Source organism: Galleria mellonella, unplaced genomic scaffold, assembly GCF_026898425.1.
Source record: "Galleria mellonella isolate WM207_F2 unplaced genomic scaffold, CSIRO_AGI_GalMel_v1 utg746, whole genome shotgun sequence".
NCBI classification, from domain to species: domain Eukaryota; kingdom Metazoa; phylum Arthropoda; class Insecta; order Lepidoptera; family Pyralidae; genus Galleria; species Galleria mellonella.
Genome location: NW_026442148.1, coordinates 1,740,804 through 1,763,885, shown reverse-complemented (window position 1 = coordinate 1,763,885; position 23,082 = coordinate 1,740,804). Strand labels below are relative to the sequence as shown.

Here is a 23,082-nt window from a genome sequence, read left to right as displayed (position 1 = left end):
GACAATTAGCTGACAAACAGTTGACACGTTTTTGCGACTCGATGCTCTGGGAAATTAGGAAGGAAAGGGAAATTAATTTAAAATTTATTAACGATAATTAAATATAGATCTAATGGAAAGAGTATAATCAATGAAACATATTCAAAATAATATTAAACTTTATATATATATAAATTCATAATTTATATAAATATTGCTAAATATAGAATTATCTATTATAAAGATTTAATTCATCACTAGCTGTTGCCAGCGACTTCGTCCGCGTTTCCGTCGTTTTTCGTAAAATAAGTAGCCTATGTCCTTCCTCACGGTTCAGTTTTTGATGTAAAAGACACATCTACTCTATATAATGTAAAAGCATATATAAATATAAAAATATAATAATTGTACTAAGTTTCGTTAAAATCCGTCGAGTAGTTTTTATTTCTATAACGAACATACAGAGAGACAGACAAAAATTTTACTGATTGCATTTTTGGCATCAGTATCGATCACTAATCACCGCCTGATATTTATTTTGGTAATATATTTCATGTACAGAATTGACCTCTCTACAGATTTATTATAAGTATAGATAGATAACTCTGTAATGACTGTTGCACGTCAGTAATGACAAAATGTGTGAAATCACCTTTTGTAATATTACCATGACATTTTATTTTACCACATTTAAGAAATAAATTTTATTCATTCATTCATTCAGTCAGTTCAGTCAGTGTGTGTGTGTGTGTGTGTGCATGTCTGTGTGCGTGTGCGTGTGCGTTTGCGTGTGCGTGCGTGTGTGTATAAAGGTATGTATATATAAATTCAATATTTTAATTCCCCGATACAACTCCTTTGAATTGGAGTGAATGGAATAAAAAATCAATATTATTTAAATTATTTCTTAAAATTTTACATGTATAAAGACCATAATTTAATTCCTTTGCCTCATCTAATATATAAAAAAAAAAAAACAATCAATATAATACTCATATGTATATTCCTACAATAAATCTTAACAAATCAAGTAAAACAATCTACGAATTAATAATAAACGCAAATTTAAAATGTCTTCTAATAAAATAAAGAAATTTAACGCCTTACTAGTTTTTACGAAAATTTTTATGTATTGTAAACATTTTAGCATAACCTTCTGAAGCTTTAGAATAAACATCTGCTAGATCTCTTTTCGTTATGTCTTTTTCATCATCTTTAACACCTACAATTGTTTGATCACCTCTCGTGTTAATATCATTTGTAACGTTATTAAATTTTACATAACTTTTATCATTAACAGAAGATTCTTTATCACCATTTGCTTTTATATCATCTATGTATTTGACATAATCATTCAATTTACTCAAAGAATTCTCATCAATTTTATTTGCTTCAGCAATTTGAGACTCTTCAAAAGGAGTAATCGTTGTTCTTGTATGTTTAACACCGAATTTTGGTATATACATATGTAGTTTTCCCTTTAATCTGGATTTATTTTTGTTACTTCTGTGTTTACTTTGTCTATTGGCATTTCTGAGGTCTCTTCTGTATCTGATGGATTGTTGGCTCGGATAAATATTGGGTATCTGAAATGATTGAGGATATTTTTAATAATAATAATAATAATAAATAAATACGCTGAACTTATAGATCACAAGAATCTGAAAACAGGAAAAAGTTTACATAGTACCGATAGTCCTCTCGTCTACAGGTGTCATTCCCAACCATTTACACCATAGTCTAAAACAAATAGGTCTACGGAAAAATCTCTACATCTCCCTACAAAAGGCTGCTATATCAAATACTCGCAGAATAGTCAGAAAACTCTTAGATATAGATGAGGATGAAGTAGCCACCCGACATACACAAGCGTAACCTTCCATACAAAACATACACACTGCACTCACTTGGTCACGTACCCATAAGTGTAGCATAATTACTAGCGCTAAAAGCTGAGAAATAAACAATTCAATGTAAATAATAATAATAAATAAACTCTCTATTGCGCACAGTAGAGATGTATACAAGGAGTATTTATACAGAATGTGCATCATACAAAATGCAAAATATTCTAAATATAAAAAATAAGATTACAATACATAAACATACATATATAATATAAATAATAATACATAAACATAAATATATAAATATACGTAAATAATCAAGGATCACACATAGTAAACGAGAGAAATTAGAGAGATAGATGGATTTTACCTGCAAGTCAGACACAGTAAATGCATAAAAGGAATCAAACAAAATGCAAAATATTCTAAATATAAAAAATAAGATTACAATACGCTGCGCAATGTACGACCCTGAGAATCGACATGAAACTCAAAGCACATTATGTGGTAATTTTTAAATGTAATAACTACCGCATTAACTTATATATAGTTAGATCGAAGAAGCTCGACTAGTTTCGGAATCAATTCGTGGTCCTTAAACATGAGCGACTGTGACGTGAACACGAGCCTGACTGTTGAGCGCGAGCTGTACGCGCTTTGTCAGAGATAACTTCGTAACTCTTCGGGTATGATCGGCTGATCTCCGTACTTTTCCTCTTCATCTGCCATGTTATTGCCACTAATTGTGTTGAGGATATTTTTGATAGAATTAAGTATAGAACCCCTATCATTACCTTCTATTTATCACTTATCCCATCTTAGATACCGCTCAACCAAATGTATTGAAATTCGATGTATGATAATGGAATGGTAGCCCCGCCTGTGCTATCGCTATACACTGGCGGGGCACCAGTGAAGGATGATTAGTGAGGATGAAAGCAGGCCAGTTAGCCCATCGTGACGAATTCAACGAGAATTGTTCACGATGGTTTCCAGGGGGATTCACGTGGAGGTCGACCTGATAGGGCATATTGCTAGCAATAGGGCTGTCAAACTCCATTGCTATCCCTTTCCCCCCTTCCCGTGGGTCTCGTAAGAGGCGACTAAGGGAACGCGAGCGATGGACAGCGGCGTCTCTCTTAAAACATTTCTAAAAGCTTATCTGCGGTTGCCAACCCCCCTGCCAAGCGTGGCAACTACTGGCAAACCTCTCTTTATGCTCAGCAGTGGTCAGTTAACGGTTGAAATTCATTCAAATTCATATATAAAAACTACAAAGAAATTAAGAAAACTGGAAATACTAGAGGGAGACTTTGTATAAAAGTCGATTGCTTGGATACCTCTGTCCCATTCGTGTTTCAACCGTGAAGCAGTTGTGTTTGCATGGCTGTGTTTCGGTTTGAAGGCTGCGATATGGCAGTGAATTTACTGGGCACAGAGGAATAACACTTGCGTCCTCAGGAATGGCAACGCATGGGGGGTATCATGGGCGAAACAGTATACTCTGTTATGTCCATGGTACTGCTCACGTCTATAGGCGACGGTTGCCACTTTCCATCAGGTGGGCCGTCAGCTTGTTTGCCATTCTAAGTTGTATAAAAAAGAATAGAATGTAAAGTTATTATTTACTTACATTGTACGCATCGTAGAGAGAAAGTTGTTTGTCCAAGAAATCTAGTTGATTCTCCAGATATTCCTTTACGCCAGTCATTTTGCTCTGAAAATTGATTTAAAAAACAATAATACATTCTTAGCAGTTTCTAAAGCCGTGTAGGTCCCGGTATAGAATAGGTTACCCCTTCCTTTCCCATTGGTATCGTAATTAACGGAGCAAAAAAAAAAGGCGCCAAACGTGGCAACTATTGACAATACCCCCTTATTGTCAGCAGTTATATGCAATACATTCTTATCGTTGACTGTAGGATTTTACGGCACCGTCATAGATTTTTTTATGCAACTTAGAATGGCAAACAAGCTGACGGCCCACCTGATGGAAAGTGGTAATCGTCGTCTATAGACATGAGCAGTACCATGGACATAACAGAGTATACTGTTTCACTCATGATACCCCCCATGCGTTGCCATTCCTCTGTACCCAGTAAATTCACTGCCATATCCAACCCTTTAGACCGAAACACAGCCATGCAAACACAACTGCTTCACGGTAGAAACACGAATGGGATAGAGGTGGACAAGCAAACGACTTATTACTTATTGGTGTATGTTTGTGATGAAACATTCTATTTTATTTAATTTCCTACTTAAGTAATCCACGCGTATATAAATAACAGACACAGAGGAATAACACCTGAGTCCTCAGGAATGGCAACGCATGGGGGGTATCATGGGCGAAACAATATACTCTGTTATGTCCATGGTATTGCTCATGTCTATAGGCGACGGTTACCACTTTCCATCAGGTGGGCCGTCAGCTTGTTTGCCATTCCAAGTTGTATAAAAAAAAAACCCAAAGGTACTGTTAAAAAAAAACAAAAATATTAAGACATACCTTACTCTCATCATTCATTCCATCATACTGCTGCATCAATGTCTGAACAGCGTGCAGGGTGTCCAGGTACTCCGACCTTGCTTCTGAATCTACATTGAGACTTGGCTTGGCGTGATCCATAATTGGATCTAAATCATAAAGTACTAGCTTTATCCCGCGGCTCGGTCCACGTGAATCGGTACGAAAAGTATCCTAAGTGCTAAGTTAGGATATAAGCTACTCGTGTAGCAAATTTTATTCAATTTCGTTCAGTAGTTTTTGCGTGAAAGAGTAATAAACATCCATCTACCGTTGCGAACTTTCATATCTATTATATTTATTTATTTATTCATTAGTACAAATATGTGTACATGGCGGACTTAATGCTAGAAGCATTCTCTCCCAGTCAACCATAGGCAAGTGTCAGAATACACGAATGCGGTACTAGTAATTATTGATATACATACATACTAAAATTACATATATAAACGAATAAATATATATGAATAACAAATATATGATATATACTATATTATACAGGAATTTTGGAATAATACGAGGTCTGTCCGGAAAGTTCGTATAAAAGTGTTCTGGAATGCGAGAAAGAGGAGTAGGCCAGGTAAGCGCAGGACCCCTTCCTTATGTCCCTAACAATGCTTCAGTTCTGGTCTGACCGCCGTGCGGTGCGAACTGGCTTGTCACGCCATCTGTGAAGTTACCTCTTAACGAAACCCCGTCGGCATGGAGCCCGCTTCCGTTGAAGAGCAGCGCGTCGTAATCAAGTTTCTCTCGAAACTCGGCAAGAATGGCCGTGAAATTTTTGCCGATCTCAGAACAGTTTATGTGATGCTGTGAAGGAACCAACCGTCCACAAGTGGCTAAAAAGATTCAGAGAGGGCCGAGAAAGCGTTCAAGATGACCCACGTTCAGGACGTCCTTCCACTTCACATTCCGACGAAAACGTGGAAAGAATTCGAACTTGTGTTAATGGGGACCGTCGTTTAACGGTCAGACAGGTGGCTGAAGAGCTTAATTTGGGCAAAACCGTGGTCCACGAAATTCTAAGAAACGAACTTCAAATGAAAAAATTTGCGCCAAGATCGTTCCGTGAGTTTTTGATAAAAATTCCAACGGTGACCGAACACCCCCTATTCGCCGGATTTGGCCCCGTGTGACTTCTTCTTGTTCCCAAAAACCAAATTGGTACTTCGGGGGCGGCATTTGGGGGACATAAATGAGATAAAAAAAGCTACGACGGGGCAGCTGAGACACCTACAACCAGAGGACTTTCAAGGAGCCTTCTCACAGTGGAAACGGCGTTGGCACAAGTGCATTATGTCACAGGGGGAGTACTTTGAAGGGGATAAAATTGATTTACCTGAATAATTGTAAAATAAAATTTTTAAAAAACTTTTATACGTACTTTCCGGACAAACCTCGTATAAAGCACTTACTGCTCGGATAAAGATAAAAAGTGAACGTGGACGCTTTTTTTTAAAGACGGTTTAGTCGGTAGTCTCTTAATGGCATCAGGAAGCGCGTATATTAACTAGCTTTTACCCGCGATTTCGTCAGGGGGGTTAAAGAGGTATCTTCAGGGTTGGCAATGTGCGCGTAATGCCCCTGGTATTGAAGGCGTTCATAGGCTACGGTAACCGCTTACCAACACGTGGGCGGTATGCTTATTTGCCACTTTAGTGGTATAAAAACAATCTACACAGTGTGCCCGAGGATAGACCCATTTTTTTTTATACAACTTAGAATGGCAAGCTGCCCACCGGGTGGAAAGTGGTAACCGTCGCCTATAGACATGAGCAGTACTATGAACATAACAGAATATACTGTTTCGCCCATGAGACCCCCCATGCGTTGCCATTCCTGAAGACTCAGGTGTTATTCCTCTGTACCCTGTAAATTCACGCCATATCCCACCCTTCAAACCGAAATACGACCATGCAAACACAACTACTTCACGGTAGAAACACGAATAGGACAGAGGTACCCAAGCAATCGACTTTTGTACAAAGTCTCCCTCTCCATCTTGTATAGTATATGCCTTACTGACATATCTCTAGTTAAGGCACCCATAATGAGTCTTGCCTGTTGTCTGCCACTACAGTAGACGAGTTTATCCCATCCCTCAGCCGTGTCGTTTAAGAACTTTTCAGAATGTCTGAGACCCTCCAATATTCTCCATTCCTTTTGCTATTTTATTTTCGTATACTCCTCAAGGGCGCAGTTAACGACATTTGATGCAAGTGCGACATATGGTTCAGGACCTATCACTTTTTGATTCTGATCCACTTCTCGCCAAATAGAATAATAGTCATACTTACAGTATACTTTACAGTCTAAAAACATAAACAGCACCATGGGTGTCATGGAATACGGTTTAACACCCATAGAACACTTTACGTGTTGACATTCAGAACTAATGTGTTTTTTTTATGGGTGAAAATGGTATGGCAACCCCGCCTGCGCTAACGGGATACGCAGGAGCTCCAGTGAAGGGCGATCGATGAGAATGAAAACAGGCCAGTTAGCCCATCATGATGAATTCATCAGGAATTAACCATGATAGTTTCCAAGGGGAACCGCGTGGAGTCGACCTGGTTGGGTATATTGCTTGCAATGGGATTCTCAGTCTCCATTACTAACAATACCTTTCCCCCCGAACTTTATGTGTTAAGTCACCGAACCCCGTGAAATATTACATACCGTATTTATTTAAATATCCTTCTTCTAACAGATCGTCCTGTAGATTTGTCATGTGTTGCTGCTTGGACGTTGTTTCAGAATTAGCAGATGTTAGCCATTCTAAGAAGTTTTGAAGATCTGATGGTAATTCTGGGAATAAAAATACTTTTTTTTATAACAACAGGGGGTAAACGAGCATGCGGTAGGATACAATGGTCACTGTAGCCATGTAAATAATAATAATAATGTCGTTTGCTTGGGTACCTCTGTCCCATTCGTGTTTCAACCGTGAAGCAATTGTGTTTGCATGGCTGTGTTTCGGTTTGAAGGGTGGGATATAGCGTGAATTTACTGGGTACAGAGGAATAACACCTGAGTCCTCAGGAATGACAACGCATGGGGGGTATCATGAGCGAAACAGTATACTCTGTTATGTCCATGGTACTGCTCATGTCTATAGGCGACGGTTACCACTTTCCATCAGGTGGACCGTCAGCTTGTTTGCCATTCTAAGTTGTATAAAAAAAAAATTAAAAAAATTACTTTGAAAACAGCAACTGTTGAGTTTCTTGCGGGATCTTCTCAGCAGATAAGAGCATTCCGAACCCAAGTAATAGAATCATAAAAGATGACGATTTTAAAGAGCTTGCTAATATGTCTATTTGGGGGGAATGGGATTGTTAGTAATGGAGACTGAGAATCTCATTACTAGCAATATACCCAACCATATTGACCTGCTCGCGGTTCCCCCTGGTAACTATCATGGTTAATTCCTGATGAATTCATCATGATGGGCTAACTGGCCTGTTTTTATTCTCATCTATCACCCTTCACTGGTGCTCCGCCAGCGTATCCCGTTAGCGCAGGCGGAGTTACCATACCATTTTCACACATCAAAAAAATGTCTATTTAAATATAAATGATTTCTGTTCTATTCTTTAATATTATAGTTTTATCATTTTGTTATACTAACTCAGACAAGTCTTCTCCTGCACCTGGTAATCAACCAGATCGGTCATCAGTCGGACCAGCTGCTTCATCAGTGATGATGCCATTCTTTCCTCATTGCTGTCTTCTCTGGCTGAAATCACGCATCGCAAAGTGAAATATTGTTTCAACCGTGAAGCAGTGCATGGCTGTGTTTCTATTAGAAGGGTGGGATATGGCGTGAATTTACTGGGTACGGAGGAATAACACCTGAGTGCTCAGGAATGGCAACGTATATGGGAGATCATGGGCGAAACAATATACTCTGTTATATCCACGGTACTGCTCATGTCTATAGGCGACGTTTATCACTTTCCATCAGATGGGCCGTCAGTTTGTTTGCCATTCTATGTTGTATAAAAAAAAATTATTTTGTTTAATTCCGCTACCATTAGTATGTGTGTGTCTGCCAACACTGGAAGATTGACCTCTATTACTACCAGAACAACTACAGCTTTCTATATAACTATTTTATTATTGTATTTTATATTGATGGTCAGTCTTCGAGTGTTGGCAGTCGCACACATACTAACGGTAGCGGAATTAAACAAAATAATTCTAAACAAATAACCAGCGATATGGACTTCCGCAAGATAACGCCTAGTTCAGTAAAAAAATCTTTTGGTACTTTTTAACAGCATACCATTTGGCATAAAAAAATTAATAAGAAGAAGAGAGTGGAATAAGAGATATAGACTGCTCTGTTGGTGACACGAGGTAACAAAAATTACAAGTATTTTTATAAGGCTTGTAATGGAGAACAAGTTGATGGCTCACCTGATGGGTAAGTGGTAACCGTTGCCTATAGATATGAGCAGTATCATGGGCATAACAGGATACACTATTATACCTTAGGTACACCTCATGATTTTCTTTAATGTTTGATAATGAAATGGTAGCCTGCGCAAAGAGTACACAATGGCAAGGCATCAGTGAGGGATGGTAAGTGAGGATGGGAGCAGGTCAGTTAGCTCATCTTGACGAATTCAACAGAAAAACTACGATGGCTTCTAGGAGGAATCACGTTGAAATTAATCTGACATATTTGCTAGCAATAAATCTAGTGGTCCGCATTACTGACAATTCCTTCTCCCCCAACGTATGTGAGGTGCCACGGGTAAAAATGAGCAATATACGTTATGCTGCTACCAATGTTGTAGGTCTCCATTACTAACAATCCCTTTCCCCCCTGGACTACGGTGTTATGCTACCATACTCTAGTACTAGTACCGAGGTTTACCTTTAAGATTTTTGGTCTGATGCACGGCTCTGGCTGCCTCTTTGCAAATCTCTTTCATTTTAATTGTCAATTCAGCGAAATTGTCCGGTTTGTTAGCATCATACTGAAATATGTTTTCTGTTTTAAACATTCTTCTTTTAACCGACTTCAAAACAAAGTAGGAGGTTCTTAATTCGGCGGTGTTTTTTTAAATTTACCATATCACACCATATCAGCCTCCCCCATAAGGAGGGTTTTTCCCAGTAGTTGTCACACTTGGCAGGCGGCATGGAAACCGCAGTTTGACTTTTGGTGGTGTTTTAAAAGGGACGCTGCTACCCATCCCTTCACCTTAAGCTCTCAGGCCTCTAACGACACCGACAGGAAAATAAGGGGTAGCTTATTCTATACCGGGATTTACACAGCTTTTTAGATCATCAGATCATTTACTTAAACTATGATAATTTACTTGAACTCGACTTTCCGAACTAGTTACACTGACCGCGGACACAAGTAGACTGATGCAGCATATTCGTGTCTCTTTCGGAAACAGAAGTTTTTTCTTCTACCCACTCATTGTCTTTTATCAAAATGTGTTTTATTTTTGCGAAAAATAATCTATTTATTTATAAATAAGATATAATTTATTTAATATTACTTACATTTGAGTTCATAATATTTCTCTTTTTAATTATTTGACGACTTTCCCTTGTATAGACAACGTTCCTGTAATGTATTTTTCATTAAACAATCTTTTGAAATTGATAATTTTTTCTTATGTAACTTAGAATGGCAAACAAGCTGACGGCCCACCTGATGGACAGTGGTAACCGTCGCCTATAGACATGAGCAGTACCATGGACATAACAGAGTATACTGTTTCGCCCATGATACCCCCCATGCGTTGCCATTCCTGAGGACTCGGGTGTTATTCCTCTGTACCCAGTAAATTCACGCCATATCCCACCCTTCAAACCGAAACACAGCCATGCAAACACAACTGCTTCACGGTTGAAACACGAATGGGATAGAGATACACAAGCAATCGACTTTTGTACAAAGTCTTCCTCTGGTATGTCTGTATACGTTTTGACATTATACAAAAATTACTGCACCAAATTGAATGCAGTTTTCACTGTTGCATACCTGAAAGTCTAACTTAATATCTGGTGTATGTTTTAATTTGACACGTTATTTAAAAGTGGTATTTTTCATAGGTTTTCTATGAATATTAAATTCACGCGTACGACATAACAGATAGAGAGCTGGTTCAATTATTAACAATTTTTACCTGTTTTTATTATTTTTCTGATGTTTTGTTTTATTATTTTTCTCATTGTGTTCAGAAGTATTCAAATAATAATCAGCAATACTTTTAACCTTCCGCTGCAGCCATTGTCGTGATCTCTTCATAAAGTCATTACCTTCATTTGTACGTTTGTCTGTAATCTTCGATTCTAGTGGATCAACTTTAATACCATATTCATCATCGTACATATCGTTCCAAAATATCAAATTACTATCTATTGGTACGCTTCTTTTTACTACAGATTTCGCTGTATCGTTTTCATTGGCTTTACTTCCATGAGTTACAGCCTCTGTTCGTTCTCCATTCACTTCACTGATCGTTGCCCCTGATTTTGCATTATCTAAAATGGCTGTCACATTTGGTGTATGAACTGTGACAGGTTTTTCTGTAAGATTTCAAGTAGTTTTTATTTCTGTAACGTTAGAAAATTGCTGTAGAATAATTTTCGGAAGCTATCCTTTAAGAGACATTCCCAAAGAGGGTTGACGTCAGGCAGGTGGCCGGTCGTAAAACTAACAACCAAATCTTTTTGTAATATGGATAAAATCATATTACGCCGACCCCATATGATTGGGATAAGGGTAGGAAGATGATGGTCTTTTAAGAGACACAATAGGCAGTGAACTCACAGAAAGTATCAAATTTCTGTGAGTACATTTTGAAAGAATCATAGCTGGGACAAGCAGATAGTTACGAATAAAAAGAAATTCAGAAATGGTGTACCTGATTCAATTACAGATGTCGCAGGTTGGGTATCGTCTTTATTTTTTTCTATTTTGCATACATTTCTAAATTCACTATTAACAGACATGAGAACTCTCGATCTGTGTCCTATATTATCTACGATATCCGAATCATAGACAGGATCAACTATATTTGTATTACTATGGATAAAAGCATTAGTAATATTTGGCATTACAGTTACAAGATTTTTACTGAAAAAAAAAATAGAAATTAACTTATCATCATCATCATATCAGCCTTTAACTGCCCACTGCTGAACATAAGCTCCTTGGGGGATTTTGCCAATAGTTGCCATGCTTGGCAGGCGGGTTAGCAACCGAAGTTAGGCTTTGGTGATGTTTTAAGAGGGACGCTGCTGCTCATCCATTCTCCTTGCCCATTATTTTCTTATCAGAATGAAAACTATTTATCTCACAAAATAGATTTTTTTTTATACAACTTAGAATGGCAAACAAGCTGACGGCCCACCTAATGGAAAGTGGTAACCGTCGCTTATAGACATGAGCAGTATCATGGACATAACAGAGTATTCTGTTTCGCCCATGATACCCCCCATGCGATGCCATTCCTGAGGACTCAGGTGTTATTCCTCCGTACCCAGTACCCAAATTCACGCCATATCCCACCCTTCAAACCGAAACACAGTTATGCAAACACAACTGCTTCACGGTTGAAACACGAATGGGACAGAGGTACCCAAGCAATCGACTTTTGTACAAAGTCTTCCTCTGGTAATAGAATAAACAATGCTTATTTCCAAAATTGTATTCATGAACTATTTCGAAGATTATCGTGAACAAACATCGTTATAAGGGATTTTTACATTTTAAGAGAAGTACTAGAGAAAATAGAGAGTAGTTGGCTCAGGACCGTTTCTTGTCTATATTGGCAGTCTATGGGAGATGCCTATGTTCACTAGTGACCAGATGCCATTAGCCGGTATCTGCTGACTGCTGATTCTACGACGAATTATAAATTAGAAAAAAATTACCTACGTACGTATTGTTAGAATGGTTGTCATCCATTGAGTAACTAGCCAAAGTAGAAAACCAATTTGAAATTAAGTTAAAAAAATCGTTAAACCGAAAATCCGTTGTATTGTTATATTGATTACTATTAACATTTTTTGTGTTATCCATTTCAATACTGGTGTTTTTATTAACTGGTATAATAGTTTCATTTACATGTTTATTGTCTAATTTCTTTATGTTTACTGGAAATATATTTCTTTCAGAATTTGTTTCAGTAACTTTTTGGTTATCAGCAATACTTTTAATAGTATCTAGATATGTATTATTTTTATCGAGAGTAAATTTTAAAGAACGTTTTCGATATACTGTTGCACCTGGATTCCGATCTGTTAAATTTTTATATCTATTAACTTTCATATCTTCTTCAGAAGTATAATAATTGTCATCTGCATATTCATTGTCAGTTTCTATAGACTTTAATGATCTTTTAATAAAACGACCGTTATTGTTATAATAATCGAAGTTATTATAAGACTTTAGTATCGATTTTTCTTTGTCGATCGAAGCAGACTGCTCATTGTTACTTTTATCGGGCATAAATTTCTTTGTAGTTCTTATATCATCCCCAATATGAACTTTTTTTGGTGACACAGAAGAAAAAAAGACAAAATCTGAATTCAGAGGACTAAAACTGGACCGATGTGGCGCCAATGACTGTGGACTCTTAGGAATGTTTAAGTGCTTTTGTAATTTTTTCACAAATCCGAATTCAATAACATCGTCACGGGAATTCGATGTAGGCTTAAGCTCAAATACGATACCCTCAGATTCCGTGCCTGAAATATAAAATATTTACAAGTCAACAATGTGATCATACTCAAATAAATAATTATTAATTAATGCTGATTATTGAATACCTTTTTTAAGTCTTTCAAATAGTTTATCTTTAAAGTATTTAGCTTTATCTATGGATAGTTTAACTCTATTTTCTATGGATTTGTCTTGATTTATATCCTTTCTAGAGTCCTTTTTGTCGTCAAGTACACCATAATCGCTGTATGCTTGTGCCATTTTAACTAATTTTTCATATTTGTTGTCCAGATAATCTTCAATATATTCGACATCATTAAAATCTGATTCAGAATTTTCTTTTTCTGCAGATATATCTTTTGTGTTTACTGGTACTTCTGCTTTATTAGCGTTATTTATATTTTCAATTACTGCTTGTTTTATCATTGAGTTTAATTCATGTGGATATAAAGGCAGAGAACCTTTCCAATTTGGATTACGAACTCCAGGTGGATTATTTTTTATGGGTCCATAAGGGGGTTTAGTTTCTCCGAATTTTATGTCCTAATAGCAAGAAAATAAAGTAATGTAACCTTTGAACATCGTTAGAGGTGATTAAAGTAATAAAGAAAAATAAACTAGATAAGGACAAGGAAAACTTATAATAGAACATTGTACCAAGTTCCTTGGTAATATATTTTTTTTTTACAACACAGGGGGGCAAACGAGCATGCGGCTCACCTGATGGTAAGTGACTACCGCCGCCCAAATCTTATAGAGAAAGCTTTATGCCGAGCAGTGGGACATTAAGGACTTATTAAGATTAGGTGAGATTAGTAAAAGTTATAAACGGTTATAAACGGCAGCAAAGAAGCACGTTAGTAATAAACTCCCAATCGCGTTTATAGATTATAGTTTAAAAGGCCGGCAGCACACTTGCAATGCCGCTGGTGTTGCGGGTGATCATGGGCGGCGGTAGTCACTTACCATCAGGTGAGCCGCATGCTCGTTTGCCCCCTGTGTTGTAAAAAAAAGAATACACCCTAGTTACAGGAACTATTTAGTAAGCTTGTTCACTCCAAGAAACTAAGCTACAAAAATGACTTTGGTTGACTAATTTAAATATATACGATCGAGGGAAAAGATAATAGGATCTAAAAGCTCCATTGCTAGCAATATATCCTATCAGGTCGATCTCCATGGTTCTCCTTGGAGACCATCGTGGTTAATTCTTGTTGGATACGTCACGATGAGCTAACCTGTTTTCCTCACCTATCATCCTCCACTGGTGTCCAGCTACATCGATACTGCAGCCGGGATTACCATACCATTTCACCAGAGGGAGACTTTGTACAAAAGTCGATTGCTTGGGTACCTCTGTCCCATTCGTGTTTCAACCGTGAAGCAGTTGTGTTTGCATGGTTGTGTTTCGGTTTGAAGGGTGGGATTCCTGAGTCCTCAGGAATGGCAACGCATGGGGGGTATCATGGGCAAAACAGTATACTCTGTTATGTCCATGGTACTGCTCATGTCTATAGGCGACGGTTACCACTTTCCATCAGGTGGGCCCTCAGCTTGTTTGCCATTCTAAGTTGTATAAAAAAAAAAAACATTTTCATCCATTAAGAAAATACGTACGGTCTTACTACAACAATAATTTAAAACATTGTTTATCTAAACTGAGTTTAACAAAACTCTGTCTTAGTATTTATCATTTTATTTGCCAATATCTACAGAAAATAATATAATGAAATTTATTACTTTAAACCATTTATTTTTGATAAGACAAAATTTATTTCTTTTATATAAGAAAACTCGCGCTTGCGTCACGGCTGCTCATGACTAAAAGTCCCGTATGGTCCCGATATTAGTCGAGCATTCTTGACTAAAATACACGTAAGCTAACCCTGCTGTTCTTACATTAAAATATAATGTGTATTTATTTACCAAACATTTAAGAATAAAAGGACATACTTTCTTTTGTTTACACATAAACAGATGTTAGACAGACGTTGGACTTTTGTCTATCGCAAGTTTAATTTTTTTGTGACTAAGATTCACCCCAAATTACGCCAACTCTATGTTTTATTTTAGAATTACTTCCATATCATGTAAGTAAATAAATTAATTTCTAAATTAAATCTTACTTCTCTGCTTTTTTTTCGATCAGCCCTACGATCTGATTCATCATGTGATTCTAAATCATCAGCAAGCACTTCTTTAAAGTCTTCGTATGACATACTTTCTTCATCTTCGTCATTTGCTTGCATCAATTTCCTCATGTTTGGATATGTTTGTCTTACCTTTATTGGTTTGGAGGCTTTGTCGTAGCTTGGGTTCCTGTAATGTATCGCATCAGCTTACCCTTTATCATATCATCATCATATAGTCAACATAAGCCTCCCCAATAAGGGGGATTTACCAATAGTTGCCATACTTGGCAGGCAAGTGAACAACCACAGCTAGGCTTTGGTTTTGTTTTGAGAGGGAAGCAAAACACCTCTTATGAGGGAAGCCTGTGTTCAATAGTGGACAGTAATGGCCGATATGATGATCATGATGATCATTTTTAAACGACTAATTACAATAACATACATACAGACAATATAAATTGAAAAATAATATTTGCCAAAACTCTTTTAAATTGTCGATTAACTCTACGAATTATACACTAACCATCAGTTAGTAATCTGTATCTGTATCATATATTATATTATTTTATAAAAACATTAAATATTAACAAATATACAATATCAGTCATTAATTGTCGACTGCTGAACCTAAGGTTTTGCCAGTAGTTGCCATGCTTGGTAGACGGGTTAGAGACCATAGCTAGGCTCTGGAAATGCTCTAAGAGGGACGCTACTGCCTATCTTTCGACGGCTTATTCAAAGCCAAGGAACTACATATATCTTAAACCTGCGGTTTATATCGTTAAGGTAACACAAAGGATCTATGAAATGATGGTATAAGGCAGGGGGAAGCACAGAAGATCCCGATGGGTCGACGTGCAACAGCTTAGCTGACCCCATATGCGAATATAAGATAAGATAAGATCTTTCGACCATTCCCTTAGTCGCCTCTTACGACACCCACTGGAAAGAAAGGGGTGGCCCATTGTGTGCCGGGACCACACGGCAAACAAATATATTATTGTTCAATACTTACATGACAGTAGACATATCGAGTGCAACATTATAAAGTAAATCAATCGATAGTGTTGTTTGTTTGTCATCTTTAATATTATCTAGAAAATCCTTTTCGAAATCTGATTTTGTGCTTAGAAAATTACCTGCTGCATTATTAGAAATTTTAATATCTTTATTCTTTATAACTTTCCTTTGTATCGTTGATACTTGTTCTTGTTTACCATTCTTCGTTTTAAACAGTTCATCTGTTTTGATTGGTTCCGCCATTACTTCGGGTAGATTGTTGTCTAAAAACCGATCAAGCAGTTCTTCAAAATGTTCAGTGTTCTTGTAAAACGGATGTTTCATTTGTGTCTCGTGGGATTTACCATCTTTTGGTACGTGAGAACATTTGGGTACTTTACGTAATGGGGCATTTGGTTTATAATGTACCATAATCTTTTTCTTTTCTATAAAAATCCCTTTTGGTTTATCAGTCATATTATTGCATCGTTTATGTCTTTTCTTTTTACTGTTATTGTCTTTTGTGGTTAAATTCAGGGATATATCATTAGTTTTATTATTATTTTTGTTGCCTTTTTTAACTTTAAATATGAATAGAGACGATCGATTGCCGTTCTTCAGTGATCTTTTAGATCTATCTATGTTATATTTTAGATCATTATTCATTGATGTATAATCGTTAAACAATCCATTTTTCAAATTTTTTATTTTAACATCTGTTTCTATTAGTTTCTTGTAGAAATCTATAGCATAGAACAAATTTCATTAAAACACTACTATTAATCTTGTAAGTGTAACGCCACCTGGTGTCGAGAGTTACTAAGCCGCCTTTTTAGAATATATTTTCAAGTGACTTCAAAATAGGAGGTTCTTAATTCGGTGGAATTTCTTTTTTAAAATTTATTACATTAGAACTTCGTTGTTTATCAAAGGATTGGAAAATTTATTATTTTATTTCAAAGGATGTACTTACGGAATGGTAACACAGAATTTTTATCAAAATCGATTAAATAGTTGAGTTTCTGAATTAAAATAACTGGTTCAAATCTCCAATCGACTGAAGTCGTTGTTTCTTGTGTAATAAAATCTTATTTTAGTTATTATACTATTTGTAGTATGTATGTAGTATGGCGACACTTGTATTGGCTCAAGTGCATATTTATTGTTAAGAGTTAAGTTTAAAACGGCCAAATGGACCCCGCGGTAATGGGACAGCCTGTTTAGTGGAGCGTTAATTAAGGACAAACAATTTATTCGTCAATTTGTATTATTTTTTTTTTTATGCAATTCAGAATGATAAACAAGCTCACGGCACCCTGAAACAAAATGGTAACCGTCGCCTATAGACATGAGTAGTACCACATAATAGAGTATTCTGTGTCACCATGCGTTACCATTTCTGAGGACTAAAGTGTTATGCCTCGGTACCCTTCAAACCGAAACACAGCCTTGCAAACATAACTGCTTGAGGGTAAGTACACGTGTGGGATGGAGATTAACTTACCTATCAATCGTTCGTTGCTTCCACCGTCATTAACCTTCCCGTTGTCTAACATGGTGGAGAGATCACTGTAGAATTTGTTGCTCGAATCGTCTAGACTATTCTAGAACAAACAAAAGAAACCCATATATACTTCTATATACTTATATATTTTCAACCGTGTAGTCCCGGTATAGAATAGACCTTTTCCTTTCCCCTGGGTATCATTAGAGGCGCCGAAGGAAAGACGAGAAATGAGCAGCAGCGGCTCTCTTAAAATATCCCCAAATCCCAACTGCGGTTGCCAGCCCGCCTATCAAACATGGCGACTACTGACAACCCAAGGGGAGGCTTACGTTCAGCAATGGTCAATTAATTGATATGATATGATGTATATGTATCATATTAGCTTTATGCCCGCTTCTTCGTACGCTTGAATTTTAGATGTAGAAAAACCAATGAAACACCACTTCTAGATAGCGCATCGAGAATTCTCGTATATTCGCGCTCCTATATCTTAAAAAGGCCAATTTATAAACTTCGTTCACTATTTTTTTAATTTTCCCTTTAAACTTTACCATGCTTGCGGGCTCTTCTTGATAGATAACAACCTTCCGAACCCTGCAGTACACAGTACATTAAAAAATAACAATTTAAAAGTGCTTGTAAATAAGTTTATTTGAATAAAGACAATTTGAATTTTGACAAATGATTGCGACGTTGATACGTCGGGAAACAGAACTTATGAACGCCGTTAATTTATTTTATGTGTCGGATACTTCTAGATGGTTGCATAGTTTCATTTTCCAATTTCGTCAATATAAGAGCTGTGCCGACTCTTAAATAACATATTTATTATTTAGTCTATGATTTCTCTGTATCTCGCACCACACCCTTACGTACCATCTTAGAAGGGTAACAAGTTGTAACTCACTGCGTATGTTTCTATAAATTGATGTCGCCTCTCGCTCGAACGATCGCCGTTAGAGAAGGACGGTAAATAATTTAAGGCGACACGTACGTCACATGTTGTTAATGATCGCTTAATTTGGAGTTACGTTAAGGCGTAGCTCTCTCATGGATTGAGATAAAGTGTTATTTATTGTTAATTATTTATTTCAATTTTTTTTATAGTATTTGTAATGGCAAACAAGTTGACGCTCCACGGAAAGTGATGACCGTCGCCTATAAACACAAACAGCAGCTTGAATAGATAGAAAATAAATATATAGCTTATTTTACTCGACTTACTAAAGGTGAAAGAATTTTTAAAGGAGTAGTTTTTGGGTTTATCCATAACAATTATACAAAGAAACATAAAAAATCAATCTTTCCTCTTTATATTTAAGATTTTGTGTGCGTGCGTGTGTGTGTGCATGCGTGCATGCGTGCGTGCGTGCGTGCGTGCGTGTGTGTGTGTGTGTGTGTGTGTGTGTGTGTGTGTGTGTGTGTGTGTGCATGTGGGTGTGCGTGTGTGAGTGTGTGTGTGTGTGTGTGTGTGTGTGTGTGTGCGTATGTGTGTGTATGTGTATGTGTGTAATATGATCCGCGTGATGTAGACAAGTTACGTTCATCACGGTAATGGTCGACTAATGCGTCTATCTACCATGTATGTAAACTTTAATGCACAGTAAAATTCATATGTACATTTGGCGGACTTAACACCGGCCGGTGTTCTCTACCAGTCAACCATTGGGCGAACAGAGAAATACGTAGGCGGTGCATTATTGAATAGAGGAAAAACAAAGCAATACTTGATATATTCATATAATATTAATATACACGTAATATATTAAATAAATAAATAAATACATGCATAAAACATTATAAAATAATTAACTGTAATAGAAGAGCGAACAGCTATCTATGACTCAAACAGAGTAATCAGCAGGACAACTGACTGGTACAGCGCTCTACCCATTGATATATATATATATATATATATATATATATATATATACATTGATGCTCCCTTCCACTTTGCGTGTTGCTGGAGGAGAACTCTATTAGAGTTAAGCTCGCCTTTGTACATTTGTTTTTTTTTTACGAGTGAAAATGGTATGGTAACCCCGTCTGCGCTAAAGGGATACGCTGGCGGAGCACCAGTGAAGGGTGATAGATGAGAATGAAAACAGGCCAGTTAGCACATCATGATGAATTCATCAGGAATTAACCATGATAGTTTCCAGGGAGAACCGCGAGGAGCTCGACCTGGTTGGGTATATTGCTAGCAGTAGGATTCTCAGTCTCCATTACTAACAATCCCTTTCCCCCCTTGTACATTTGATTACCTCTGTCATATTTGCTATGTTATATTACTGTGTACAAAATAACAATAGATTACATAAAAAGAAAAATAAAATTGAAAGATGTAATAAAAACTTTAAAAGAACTCAAGTGGAGGTGGACAGGACATATTATGAGTCATACACTGGTATCCAAGATATGGGACAAGAAAAATAGGACGCCAGATAAAAAGATGGGAGGATGACATAAAAAGAACAGCGGGAAATTTGTGGTATAGATTAACGAAAGATAGAGAAAAGTGGAAGGCTCTTGAGGAGGCATGTGTCAAAGGAGAAGCTGGAAACGTCGATTAGAATTGTAGTATTAAATGTTTGTAAAATGTAATACTTTCAGCAATAAAGGCTTATTATTATTATTTTTTACAACACAGGGGGCAAACGAGCATGCAGCTCACCTGATGGTAAGTGACTACCGCCGCTCATGATCACCCATAGCACCAGCGGCATTGCAGGTGTGCTGCCGGCCTTTTAAAAAGGAATATGCACTTTTCTTGAAGGTTATGTTGTCGTATCGGTTCGGAAATACCGCTGCTGGAAGTTGATTCCAAAGAATGGTTGTGCGTGGAAGAAAGTGCCTTGAAAAACGCACGGTGGAGGACCGCCACTCGTCCAGATGATTGGGATGAAAGTTTAGTTTGTGGCGGGTTGTATTATTACTGTGTACAATAAAATATAAATAAATAAATATTATTTTATATGTTTACTCACTCCTTTTGCAAGCAAGCTTGCCCTTAACTAATACCATAGGTTTATATTACAATTGTTCGTTTATTTGTTAAGTTTTAACTCGAAAACTTTCCGGTCACACCCATGGAGTTTGTAAATTCGATGGTGTATTGATTTTGTGTATTTCGTTGCGTAATCAAATGTACAAATTTGAATTACTAATGTTCTCTCCCGACTTCGTGTGGCCCATTCAACCCACACCTGGAATCCAGTATGACGGTTTTTAGAGAGAACCACGTGGAAGTCAACCTGACAGGGTATGTTGCTAGCAATAAGACTGGTATTTCGTGTTACTAACAATCCCTTTAAAACATATAATAAAATTCCAGGGTGGGATATGGTAGTGAATTTACAGGGTACAGGGGAATAACACCTGAGTCCTCAGGAAAGGCAACGCATGGGGGCGTATCATGTGCGAAACAGTATACTCTGTTATGTCCACGGTACTGCTCAAGTCTATAGGCGACGGTTACCACTTTCCATCAGGTGTGCCGTCAGCTTGTTTGCCATTCTAAGTTGTATAAAAAAAAAAAACATAAACGTATAATATAATAAGTAGTGTATTCGTTCCCTCTTACGCCACCTACCCATTTCTATCTGTTCTCCTTTAACCAAAGACTGTCTGTAAGAGATCGCCCTAGCGATAAGACCGCCTTTTGTACCTTCATGTGTATATTGTAACCTGTACTCCACGCTACTGTATTTCACTTGAATTGTTTATATGTCAATGTATATTTCTATATGTTTGGTGCAATAAAGAGTTAAATAAATAAATAAAAAACAATGTAAATTGACGAAAACAATTATTTGTTCACAATTAACCCTCAACTAAACAGGCTACAAGGCGGCCCCATTACAGCGGGGTCCATTTGGCCGTTTTAAAATTAACCCTTGCCAATAAATATGTCTAGTTGGTTATTTAAAAGCACGCAGGTGGGCGAGAGCTGGCTACTTAAGAATTATACTTCGCTTTCATGTAATGGGATTTTAATTTTTAGTGCAAATGGGTCAAATGAGCGGCCCCCCGTCCTCCCCCCCCCCCCCTCCAAGCGTTTCACTTCGTTCAGTTAGAGATTGGTACGCTCTGAGTACCTACTAACATCGTAGTGATGTGGAACACCGTTAACGAATCCAAATCTGTGTTATTTTAGATTCTAGCATGCTCGGCGACTTTCACTATAACGGCTAATGCATTGATGAAATAGATTGTATTTTTTCGTATGTCTGTCACCTCATAACTCCATCAAACAAACTCCCAATAACGGGTCATTGTCCATTAAACAAACATTTATACACAATAGGAGCCACAGACAGGCCTCTATGTCGAGGCTGTTTCGACGCCGAACAAACGGCCGCTCACGTAATCCTGGAATGTGAGGCTGTGGCCCATCAACGTTTAGAAATCCTCGGAACGGTGTGGTCGCTCCGTGAGGCCTGTGAAGAACCCAGGAGGCTTCTGCGCTTCTGGGCGGAGCTGGGCTGGCTGTACTAGCCACGACTCATACGCACAACGGCCCAAATGAGAGGCTGAGCGCGGAAAACAGAGTCTTCACTTCATAACACATTCACTTCATAACTCAGTTGTGAACCGATTTGAAAAATTCTTCTCTTATCTGGAAAGATGTACTTACAGACTGGTCGTGTATAAATGAATGAATGTGTATACTTTATTTGCATTATACAATATAGGGAATAAGCAAGACAATTTACAAACGCAACGATACAGTTGTATAAGTACAGTGAGGCGGTCTTATTGCTGAGAGCAATCTTTACAAGACAACCTTAAGGTAATGGAAAATTTTATCAAAATCAGTTAAGTAGTTTAGTTTTTAGATCGAAATAACTGGTTTTGTTACAATTGAAGTCGGTGTTTCTGTTTCGAAACACAATCTTAAATTGTTTTTGATATTTAAAATGGCAAACAAGCTGACGGCCCACTTGATGATAAGTTGTAACCGTGGCCTATAGACATGAGCAGTACCGTGGACATAACAGAGTATACTGTTTCGCCCATGATACCACCCATGCGTTGCCATTCCTGAGGCTCTCAGATGTTATTCCTCTGTACCCAGTAAATTCACGCTATATCCCACCCTTCAAACCGAAACACAGTCATGCAAACACAACTGCTTCACGGTAGAAACACGAATGGGACAGAGATGGCCAAGCAATCGACTTTTGTACAAAGTCTCCCTCTGGGTAAAAATTTATATTTGAAGTCGGTTAAAAATGATACCCTTAACGCGAATGCAGTTTCTGGCTTGCTTTGTGAGAAATATATAGAGTAACATTTAACTATTCAAGTCTCCGCCAACCGTAAGTACGTGAACTTAAAATAAACGGTACGTAGAAAAACATCAAGGTATGTCGAGAGGTTAAAATGTTAAC

General features: G+C 37.4%; 1 protein-coding gene across 3 annotated transcripts in view; it reads right to left on the bottom strand.

Annotated features, from left to right (window-relative positions):
• Positions 1-965: 965 nt before the first annotated feature.
• The window catches only part of LOC113519539 (MATH and LRR domain-containing protein PFE0570w-like), a 57,399-nt gene continuing 35,282 nt past the window's right edge, over positions 966-23,082 (bottom strand). For all 3 annotated transcript variants that reach the window (XM_052901083.1, XM_052901084.1, XM_052901085.1), the window contains 14 exons: positions 17,687-17,786; positions 16,199-16,925; positions 15,178-15,370; positions 13,159-13,594; positions 12,270-13,077; positions 11,250-11,461; positions 10,509-10,911; positions 9,880-9,943; positions 9,239-9,341; positions 7,985-8,092; positions 7,033-7,161; positions 4,336-4,463; positions 3,460-3,543; positions 966-1,565 (listed from right to left, as the gene is read on the bottom strand). In XM_052901083.1, the coding sequence (XP_052757043.1) occupies positions 1,086-1,565; positions 3,460-3,543; positions 4,336-4,463; positions 7,033-7,161; positions 7,985-8,092; positions 9,239-9,341; positions 9,880-9,943; positions 10,509-10,911; positions 11,250-11,461; positions 12,270-13,077; positions 13,159-13,594; positions 15,178-15,370; positions 16,199-16,925; positions 17,687-17,786 (3,975 nt within the window). In that variant the 3' untranslated portion in view covers positions 966-1,085. The remainder of the gene's footprint in view (positions 1,566-3,459; positions 3,544-4,335; positions 4,464-7,032; positions 7,162-7,984; positions 8,093-9,238; positions 9,342-9,879; positions 9,944-10,508; positions 10,912-11,249; positions 11,462-12,269; positions 13,078-13,158; positions 13,595-15,177; positions 15,371-16,198; positions 16,926-17,686; positions 17,787-23,082) is intronic.